General features: G+C 34.2%; 1 protein-coding gene across 1 annotated transcript in view; it reads right to left on the bottom strand.

Annotated features, from left to right (window-relative positions):
• Positions 1-290: 290 nt before the first annotated feature.
• The window catches only part of LOC105617758 (homeobox protein Nkx-6.1-like), a 45,375-nt gene continuing 33,616 nt past the window's right edge, over positions 291-12,049 (bottom strand). Inside the window, exon 4 of the mRNA XM_012199312.1 lies at positions 291-524. Within this exon, the coding sequence (XP_012054702.1) occupies positions 291-524 (234 nt within the window). The remainder of the gene's footprint in view (positions 525-12,049) is intronic.

Here is a 12,049-nt window from a genome sequence, read left to right as displayed (position 1 = left end):
CTCTCTCTCTCTCTCTCTCTCTCTCTCTCTCTCTCTCTCTCTCTCTCTCTCTCTCTCCCCTTCTCTCTCCCCCACTCCTTTCCTTCCGTTTTTCTCTGCTGCCGTATAGTCGTTCTGCGATCATTTCCGAGCCGACACGCGCGTTGTTCTCCGAACAAGCCGCGAGAAACCCTTCGGAATGCGCCGCCCCCGAGCCACGCCTTATCCTTCTCCTCCGCATCCCTCTTTTCCCTTTTTTCGCGCCCCCGCGTGTCCCCGGGCAACCCCCGCCGCGTCGTCCTCGGCGGTTCTCAATGCCTATACTGCTGCTCGAGTTCCCTTCGCAGCCTCTTCGCGGCGGTCTCGCCACCGCCACCACCGCCACCACCGCCGCCACCACCGCCACTACCGTCGGCTTCAGCATCACTGCAACCGTCCTCACCCTCGGCGACGACGCCCTCGACTTCCTCCTGCCGCCGCTTCGCCGTCGCCATCTCCGCCGCGTGCTTCTTCCGCCACTTCGTCCGCCGATTTTGGAACCATACCTGGAAATCCGGAAATGGATTCGTGTTAACAGGTCTATAATTAAAACGTGATTTTAATTTTTTCGATGCATTCGTTAAGTTCAAGCCCAGTCTCTGACAATTATAATTTAAAATGCTTATTGAATATTCATGTTGTAGTTTTATATTAGTTGTAAAGCGAGATATATATATATAAAATAAGATAAAAAGACTGGGTCAAACTGTGTTCTTAAATCGTATATACCTATATCTAATGTAAAAACTAAATACTTTAATGTCATGTCGTATAACAAAGTACATCAAATCTTCTCTGAATCTTCTTATCAATCATTTCGTCATAATAATCAATTAATGTCAATATTCTTTCCTATTACAAAAAGATTCTAATTTCAGAATACCATAGTTTTCTTGGATACCAGTTTTTTTGGAAGTTTTATCTCTTATATTCAGCTATATATAGTTATAGTTATAAATAACAAATATAATTAGAAATGATAACGAGATAATCTTCTAAATCTAAACAAGTACATTAATTCGATTTTCGAAGAACATATTAATCCTCAAAATAAAAATCATCGCGAAGCAACCCTTCGATTCGAATCGGTCGACGAATTATTGAAATAGTTGACTCTCGACGTCTTTAACATCGCCCACCCGTGGAGTCCATTCAACCTTTCTCGATTAATACGCTAGCCTCGACTCTAGCGGGCGTCTATAACATTTGAATTAACGGGCAAAGGTTCCGGAGAAAATTCATCGGCAACTGGCCTCCCGCGGGGACCGAAGGGAGTTGGAAACGGCGCTAACTTAAGGTGCCCCTCTGCACCTATAAAGCTCGAGATACACAGTAGGAGTCTGTGTCCCCGCAACAATGTATTTAATTAACGTAACGGGTGTCAGGGGAGCACGGGGGAGCTTCACCGTAGCGCGATTGCACCCACAAACCACCCCCGATCCATGCCAGCGTGTGGCCCCCGCTAAACTCCTCCCTCTTCCTCTTCGCCCTCGTCCTCCTTCCTCCGGCCATCCCGTCGCCGCCACCGCCGCTTTTCCGTATCCAACCCCAATCCGCAAGCTTGTTCAATGGCCGCCAAGTCGAGAGCTTAAATTAAAGATATAAGCGTCCCGGCGAGCAAGCGCGGGCGCGAAGCGGTAAACGAATTAAAAAGTAAACGGCTAGCCATAAAAGTTAATGGTTGTTCGGATGAAAATTAAAATACTCGAGGAATTAAGATAACGGAGAGGCAGGTGAATGGACAATCTGCAGGGATTGACTGCAGGCAAATGTCGGACGTAAAAAAGCAGTTTGGCCCGGCAACAAAAGTCCAATTTATATTTCATGTTGGTCTTCATAAAAAAAAAAAAAGAAGAGAGAGAGAGTGAGAGGAAGAGACAAAGGGTAAAGAAAGTGAGAAAAGAAGATTAAGCGCATTCAGGCGTATTCAGGCTGTCATTAAGTCGCTTATCCTTAATTATAATTTTTTTAAAGAATTTTTCTTGATTTCTAATAATAAAATTTTTTAAATATTTAATTCTTCTTTAAAAGACTCCTTATTCTTTTCTCTTTCTCCGAGATGAAACACAAATATTTTCGATAAATATTATAATCAGAGAAAAAAAATATTTTTTTTAGATAGATGCCAAGACTTAAGATTAATAATGCATTGATTTCTCGAATAATAATATTGATATAATGTTGCTTATTCGAAAATACAAACATTATACAAACATTCCTAAGAAAAAAAAATAGATGCTTGGTCGCGAGTTTGCCTATGCATGATTGCGGTTTCGCGATCGTGATAAACAGTTACTTCCGTCTGCGAAGATTCGCAATTTCAGAGATATCGTTCAATGGATCGGAGAAACTGAGGACAATCAAAATTGATGCTAAGTTTATCGAATTCCCCTCGGGATCGTGCGAGCCGACCTAGTTTCTCTCTATTAGTACCGACCCTGTTTACTTTGCTAAAACAAACTTTAAAGACGATAAAGTACTTAGTTAAGCCCTTAATAAATTCAAATGCGATGTCCTATTTTTCCAGAATCGCAGATTGTATTTTATTAGATAAAGATTTATCACATCTTTCTTTTTCAGATAAGAATGTTCTTCTTTTTAATTAATTGATTCTTTTTAATTTAATTAATTAATTCTTTTTAAGTTAATTGCTAAATGCATGCTTTATCAAACTTACTTTTATCAAGATAATTGTTTATGAAAAAAATTAAAAATTTTGCCGGTTTAATCAAAATTATCTAAATTTTGTTCATCAGAGATGCATTTTTAATAAAATAGGGAAAACCGGGGCTTTTTCACAATTTCGAAATTAGATTTTTTAAACAATTAGTTATTATGATTAAAATATACTCATATGATAGAAAGAATCTTCTTCTACATTTTCATATCAGTAATGATTATATACATGTACTGTATAGTTTCTTTGTAATAAATAAAATATGAACATACTATATTGTAGTCAATTTGTCTCGATATGGGGTAATATCATCATGATGTGGTACATTACGATGTAAGTTGCTTTTATGATAACCTCTATATTAAATTAACAAAAACATAATAAAAAAAGTAATAGAAACAAAACTCGGATAGTAGATATGTACTTTTTAATAAATATTGCATCTTTCAAAGTTATTTTGTAATGATTAGCAAAACCTTACAGAAAAACAAATATAAATTATTTTAATTCTAGTTAGTAATTACGTTATTTTAATATAGAAATATTAAATATAAAACATTTTGCCAGAGTTAAGTTGTAATTGAATGTTCACATGTGCGGTACAGCAAGTCAACCTAACTTTTTCTTATACTATATAAGCCATGTACTTCATTCATGCGCACTAATTTTTATCATTTTTATCATTTTATTATAAAAAGTTATTTAAAATAAAGTGTCTCATATATATATATTAATAGATACTTGTTTTAATTAATAATACATCACTTATATTTGCTTTCTCAAGTCAAAGGATAATAATAATATGAAATTATGAAATGCTCAAAAATTTATTTTCTTCTTGAATTGAAGATTTTTTCTTTTTTTTTATTGTAATACATGTTTGATTTAAATGAAACTTAGGAAAAAGTATCTATGATATAAAAGAAATATTTTGTGATAACTTTTCCATTGTTTCTTTCGTTATAGGTATATAAACGAAACGCAATGTCAACTTGCCTCTTATGCCAACGAATCCCGGTCTCCTCTATCATTTACGTGATTTTAATATTTTTGTTTTTATATTGTTTAATTAATTAGTTATAATATGACAAAGAAAATTTCTATAAGCAGTAATTTTGAAAAATGGGGCGGACAATTCGCAACTCGATCTTTCTCGATGAAACGATGAAAAACCGATTTGGGAGTTTAGCCGCAAAGCCTTCCCTATCGTTATTCTTTAAATCGTCGCGACTGATACAGTGCGAAAATGTAAATGCAAAGAAAGTCCTGACCGGGATCCATCCATCTTGTTTTTGAACGCATTAGTCACGCGCACGTTGCGAGACGGGGGGGGCGGAGAAGCAGCGGTTGTCGTTCTCTCTTCCCCCTCGTCGATGTTGCCTCACAACTGTTCGATTTATTAAATCAGGATTATCTAAGCCCATTACTTTGTCCCGTCGAGAGCTAGATACAAAACCGCATTTGTAACTCGCGTAAAGCCCTTTAGGGCGGGCGCGCAGAGAGCGGCACTGATTTCCGCGGTCGTCCACCTACCCTTTCCCTCCCTTCATTCGTAGCAGATAATACCGATAGCATCTGATCTCGCCGATGATATCGCTGCTGGGACAATTTATTATGCGAAAGATTACGTCCGTGTGACTCAGTTCTCACCCTCGAGGGGGGTGACAAAATTCGCGCGAGTAACTTCTCAAATCAAAATTATGATAAGGCCATCGCGAATCTATAATTATCTAAATAAATGCTATGACTCAAACGCATAAACCTTATTCTTGACCGAATTGTTTAAATACATATGATAAAGTAGTTATAAAAATTTATTTTATTTTTATTGTAATTTATTTTAATTTTATTTTAATTGTTTAGTAAAAATAGATCTTTATGTTTTTTGTTAATATGAAGAAAATATGTGTTATTTTGAGAATGTTTTTTTATTACGATAACGATTTTCTTTATTAGAACAACTCGCTTTAGAATTATCTTTAAAAGAAATTTGTTTTAATAATATAAAAACGTTTACTTCCGGGGGGGGGGGGGGGGAGTTATATCAATAAGGTAATCCAAAACAAGAGTTATATCAATAAAAGCATTCTTTAAACGTTTCGAAGAAACATAATTTTCGTACGAGCGACGTATGATTCTGTAAGATGTCTATATAGTGATAATAAAAAGACAATAGAGCAAGACATGCACAAATATCGAGAAGGTAAAACGTAGCAAGAAAAAGAAGCTTGTCAAAGACATGCAAAAGGAGATGGAACGGAACGATCGAGAAAAAAGCAAGGAGTGTAAATTAATGCAAAACCTAGGTGTAGGTAGAAATCGGAGAAGAAAAGAGAAAGAGAGAAACAACTGACAAGGTGGGATATCCCGTTGGGAAAGAAACGAGAAAGGATCAAGTTAGGGGCCTTAAGGGGTGGCACAGAGATTACAAGAGAAAAAGAGAAGGAGAAATGGAAGAACTGTGTATGCATAGGAACGGATTTCGATGTAAATGCGTGGAAAGGAAAGGAAAACTGCGGATTGCAGTTACAGATTATTCTCCGTCTTTCCTTCTTTATCTTCCCCTCTCTTCTTCTTTTTCTCTCTTTCTCACTCTCACTTATCCAAAGCGTATATTCCAAGATGCCATTGGCGCAGCTCTGATAGTTCTAATCAGTTTTTCCTTCTGCTTTCCATAGGAAAGAAATAGCACGAAGACATATGTAGATCTTTTGTTGCCATTTGCAAAAGATGCTTTGTATTAAAATATAAATAAATTATAAACAATATAAAAAATTATATTCGTACGGATCTGTAAAATAACATCGGCTATTATATCAAACTATTATTACTAAGAATTAACAATAAGTATGATAAAAAGATATTTATAAAATATATTTTTTTATATTTAAAAATAATTTATATAGATGTGTAAAAAAGAATTAATTCATATTATAAATTAACATAAAAGTTATCATAATTGTTATTAAGTATAAATTATGATTGAATCGAGAGCAAAATCATCTTTAGTAAATGACAATTTAATGATTTCTCGTTTGTGGGAAGCAGATCGTGCTGAAATGGAGCACTTAGTGTTCTCGAGGATTTTCAGTAACGCTGATTGCCAAAAAGTCAATTAATCGGAAACGCTGCCAGAAATACGACAGAACTTCCATTCCGTACGATTGAATTACGTCATATATTAAGAGAACGACGGTGTGGAATGGTATACGCAAGTGAAATATATTTTTCTAATTAAAAATCAAAGGAAAGGAGGAAAAGGAAATTGTGTTTTCTGTCTCTACTGTATTTAGAATGAATTATTTTCAATGGCTTGGCACGCTTCTCCAGTTAGTTACACACTACTAGCACACGCATTGCATATAGAATATTCATTTTCAATACTTTTGCCAATAACCCAAATAAATACATTACAACCAATCTTTTTTACTCCTACTTGCATTTAATCCTCTCAGTAACTTCATATATTTTTCCTAATTAAGCATACAGTTACTTAGTAAATTAAATAGATCGAAATTATTTTTATCAGTATTTTAGATTCATGTACTTTTTTGCTTACAAACGCGAAATATTTTCTAAATATTTTTAAATAAATTCTCTCTTACAAATTTTTGTGAATTTTTAATTTTCTTCATAAATTTTTATACAACAATTACACAACAATTTTAAGTTATTTTTATTTCGCTATTTAGAATTTATATGAGATGTATAATATAACAAATATTACAATTCTTTCATGTATTTAAAAAAATAATATTGATGAGAATGATGTTATAGAAATTGATATTCGCGTATCAGTCAAATTTTCCATCATGGAGAATTTGTTCGTTTTTAAATAACATGTACGATTAATCCGCGATCAATCCTGTTGTGCATTGAGATACGCGAGATCTACCACCAATGTCGTCGTCGCGACGAACGTAACTCCCGTAACTTTTTCCAAAATCCATATCCGCGTCTGGCGCGTAAAAAAGATGCATCGGAGCTTAAAAATTTATCGGCGATCCGATGAAAGCGTACCCTTTGAATAATAAACGATTCGACCAATGATGCGGAAAACCTTCGAGTAAATGTCACACATGACTCCGCACGCGTCGTTAAGCATTACCGCGGCTCCGCGAGTTTAGCAGAATTTTATCCTTGTAACCCCTTTCTTCTCGTCTTTCGTTCACGGATTTCGCGATGTGTCTTATGGCTTTTGAATTTCAATAATTGCATTACATGTATGAAGTATATTATTCTATAAAAATAAAAACGGTGAAAATAAACATGTTCAATGATTATCTACATGATTACCTACAGTCACATTATTGCGAAAATAGTAAAATATCTGCGTCAAGAATTTATACGTACATTACAGATATCATAAATACGCAATAATTTTAGAATTTTTATGGACTTGATTCAATTTGATCAAATTAATTAAAAAAAAAAGTAATAATCTCAATTTCTTTCTCAATAAAACAAAAAAATTTTCATCAAGATTTCAATTTCAAACAAATTTCGATTTTATAATAGTACGGTATTTAGCCAGTTTTGTTCGAAACTGATAAAATATATCGTAAGATAACGGAGAACGATGGTTTTAATTTTTTGCGACGCGTTATGTCGTGATGGAAAAACTTGGCTTTTGCCTTTTGTCATGTTGATGCATGTGGTACGATAGTATAGCGAGAGACATATTCGTGTGATGCAAACAAAACTATTGAGCCTCGACCGATGCCCTTTAACGCATTGACTGCCCGAGCTTCTTTTAGTATAAAATTTGCATTTACGCCATATGGCATGACGCGACAGCCTATTTGTAACCCACCGACCGGGGTGGAGTAACGAGAGCTCCTAAATGCCATCAAACCGAGAGTGTTAACCGCTGCAGGCTCGATATTTGTGTCACATGTTATATTAGCTCTGTCGTAAGGCAGGTCGATGATGGCAAACATTCTTTTCTTCGACTTGTCAAAAGTACAGAGTGAATAATTATGCGAACGATGATGACGGGATTATTATTTATGATTGACGTAAGTAATTGCACTTGTCCGTCTAACTGAAATTTTAATTTGTAAAGAGATATTTTAGAAAGATTTATTTGGATTCAATTTTATTTTTGTGGAAATCAAGTTATACTTTTAAAATGAACAGAAAATATTATTCCTTTTTTGAATATACAATTAATGAAATGATTTATTTAACAATTTTGTTTTAAGAACTTTGTTAATTTCTGTTAAATAAAATTTAATAAAGTAGTAAAGAAATGCAAATTGAACGAAGTTAAAAATTATATAAAATCAACAAATTTTTGAAATTTATTCCAGAAAGAAAAAACATAGAATATAAATAAATAGAATGTAATAAAATATTTATTAATAAATTATTTTTAAGTTTACTTAATTTGCGTTTCTTCACTACTCGTCTTGATAAGGATTGGATAAATACGATATACATATATATTTATGCATCATATACGGAATCGAAAAAGGAAATTTTCTCGTCGTACACCCTCGAGCGATCCGAATCGCGCAAGGTGTCGCGAATCGCGGCATGCAGCCGCGATTTTGCGTCGTCAATCGGTTCGAAGTAATCGCAAGATTCCACGATTCGCAATATTACAGAGTGCTTGGAACAGAACGTTTCTTCGAGTAATAAGTAACGCGATCTCTTCGCGGGTATATCTGGAAGAGCGAGAGGGAGAGCAGGTGGACGGGGGTAGTCGGACGACGGAGGGTAGTTGGCTTGCCGGCGATAATGCGCTCCTCTGTATTCCGTTGCCGTAGCGCTTCCCCATATCGATATGTTTCCTCTCTTCCCCCGGTTCCTCCCCCGCGACACCCCCCGACCGCCCATTTGGCCCCGTACGGAGATCAAATGGCTTCACCGATTCGCGTTATCCCCAATATTCTATTTTTATTTCGGAATCAAATTTCGCGACGGCCGTCGTGATCCCGGTGTACTTTTACGATTCTCTCCTTCTCCCGGCGGGATGACGAGGCATCCTCCGCTCTTGGAAAACTCGTCGTAGCGATTCTATCTCGATATACGCCATTATAAAGTGAGTTATCAGGTATAATAACAGCACGTTGAAATATCGAATATTGCCACAGTAGTTAGAGTCATTAATGAATCTTTTTAATTCAAAGCATAGAGCATACTTCTGCCCTCTTTTCATTTACACATGTTAATATTATACTGTTAACATTCTCAGAATTCAAGCACGAATCTCTGTATGCGAGAGTATTTTCCTATTAGAATAACTGTTCTTAATTCTTCAAGATGTATACACTCCCGCTCACTCTGCGCCTTAATAGAAAAGAACTGTTTCTCTTTTACGTTATATCATCTCCAATCGAGATGTTCCCGCGTTTATTAAAATACTCCTTGTTTAATTTCTACGCGATGTTCCGATGTTTAAAAAGAAGAGTCAATCTGTCAATTTAAATACTGAAAAGATCTTAACAAAAATATTATACTATAAGTATTTTTAATGAGAAGAAAATAGTGTTCTTTATTTATAACATAGTATATAAGATAAATGTTCCAGTAGTTGGACGTTTAAGCGTATGATCATAAATAATACAATTTATAATATTAGAAAGGTTTTTAATATAAATATTTGTGTATTCATTTGAAAACTCAAGACTTCTTTTAAACAAGGAAAAATTATTTGAACTAACAATTATCAATTAAAATATTTAAATAAGTAATAGATTGCGTCAATGTAGTGGCCGAACAGCCAATCGGACACTCGGACGTAATTGTCTCAGTTTCCGACCACAATTAGAAAATTAATATACTAACGGGAAATATTAATATAAATAAATGTTTAATGATGAAAGACAACTAATTTAAATTGATTTTTAAGAAAGTATTTGAAATTAATATTAATTTTTAAATAAATAAAATTTTATGTACTGTCCAGTCACTAGGACCGGACAGTATCTATGTCCGAACATCTACACAACACTTTATTTATTTAAGTTAATATTAATCTCAAATATCGTTTTTTGAAATGTAATATTACAATTTAATTGTAATCTTTAAATGCAATTAAATTATAATACAGTAATAGTAAAAAAGATTTGAAATTAATAATAATAAATTTTGTGTCCAGACATAGGTACATATTTGAACACTGGGACATTTAATTTAAATGTGCTATTTATGATATCAAAAAATTTACTCAGTGCACATAATTTTTTTGTCTATTTCACTTGTAAAGTTTTGCCATTTCATGACTACAATAAAAGCATTCTTCGCCGTTCAGAACAGTTGCTAACATCTTCTTTTAGCTAAAAATATTCAGCATTTGCCATCATCAATTCGTAGAAATAATGTAAATGCGATCGAAAATTTATGTTATTATCTATCTTCTAGTCGTAAACGCCTGCTCAATCTCCTTCCAAAATCCTTCCAAAAATGATTTTGCGCGTATGGTAGAGAAATCGAAAGACTGCCTAGGGGAATCTAATAATCCATCAGCACCGTCATTGTGAAAAAAATATAATAAAGGAACATCTATTTACTGAGAAGAAAATATATCCTATATTTAAATAAATATTAATTAATTTGAATAATGCCAACATTTATAATGCTTAGAAGTTGGAGTGAATAAATATTTACTTAATAAAAAGAAATGATTGTTAAATCGAATTACTGTTTTTTGTACCAAGCAAATATATTTTTATATTTAATAAATATTTAGTTAGTATTATTCAAATAAATGATTTATTAAAATTTAATAATTTTTTGTAATGTATTTATGTAAGATATAAGATCAAAAATTTAATTGGTTAATTCTTTTGCTAACTTAGAAACAAAAGTATCGTTTATGAGGTATATTACAATAAGATTTGTTCTCTCTTTTATCGTGTCTTGAAAATGAAATCATGTTCTATTCTGTCTATTTATGAAACAAACTGTCTCTATTGAGAAATTTTTCATAGTAGCAGTTACTCCTGATTTATGTAAATTAAGTTTTTGCAAACGCGAAATGCAACTCTAATGTGAATTTCCGGGAACGTACGATGTGCGTGACATGTGTACCTGAAGGAACGGTATATGTTAACGCACAGTGCCGCTAATTTAGACAAGAAACGCATTATGTAGAATATCTTTAGACGTCTCGACATGAGTGGTCGACTGACTCAATGATGAACATCCGTTAAACTAAATGCATCGAAACAATTCTTGTGATATATCAAAAAAACATTTCGTAATGATTCTTACGCATATGTATATATTTAAAAAATATATAAAAATAATGTTTGCATAAAACGTTAATTATATGTAATTAATGATATAAAGTACATAAAAATTATATAACGCGAATATAAATATATTTACGTGATGTTTTTAATTTTATCATAAAATATTATTGATTACTTATATCGAGCATTTATATCACCTGACATTAATTAAAATATCAAAGTATGGATTAATATCATAATTTTATTACATTTCTCTCTCTCTTTCAACAAACTTTTTTTATTTTATTAAATTAAATATAATTATAAGTTGTTTCTAAATCTTTTCTTTTTCTATTATACACTCTTTATTGCTCTATTATAAATCACAAGTTAAATAAATGCGTGATATACAAGCTTACATTTCTTATGTATGTACTTTCTCATTATATTAATGACATTTATTAGCGATGACATTATTGTATCGTCTCAAAAGTTAGCAAGAATGTCTCGCATGCAAATTGTCCAAACAGAATGATACATTTTGAAAATAATTGACAGGGTGTAAGCGTCCATCAAAAAGCAATTACCGCGTGCATCATCGCAAAAGCTACGTGCATTCGGTTTATCAAACGTCATCGACGCAGTTTCTCATCGCTGTGATAATTCAGTTTCCCATACTATGTACAAGTGAGGGCATTACTTTCCTTGCGCCGATATCGAAATATTGGTCCCCCGGAAAAGGTTCCTAATAATTTCCCAAGACCGGCCCATGCAATTACGCGGCCCATAAAACATAATGGCGTCTCGGGCGCCCATGTATACACCCCGATATAATTCCGTGCCGGTGATCTCGACGAGATCGTTCCGCTGGCGGGGTTGAAGGAAGGAAAGAAAAGAGCGAGAGAAAGATGGATGAATGAATTGAGGGACATACGAGATGAACGGAGAGAGACGATCTGAGCAACAGCGGCTGGGAAGGTAGCTGGCAGGTTCGGTCGAAAAATAAGTTAGTTTTATCGAGAGAGAGAGAGAGAGAGAGAGAGAGAGAGAGAGAGAGAGAGAGAGAGAGAGAGAGAGAGAGAGAGCGTAGTCGTACGGTCGACGGAGAGAGTAGACGTACGTACGACGGTAACGTAGTCGGTAGTAGTTAGTACGGAGTACGTACGAGTACGTA

The sequence above is a fragment of the Atta cephalotes genome (assembly GCF_000143395.1).
Source record: "Atta cephalotes unplaced genomic scaffold scaffold00014, whole genome shotgun sequence".
Classification (NCBI taxonomy): Eukaryota; Metazoa; Arthropoda; class Insecta; order Hymenoptera; family Formicidae; genus Atta; species Atta cephalotes.
The sequence above is the reverse complement of the archived record's forward strand: the minus strand, read 5'-3'. Positions and strand labels throughout refer to the sequence as shown.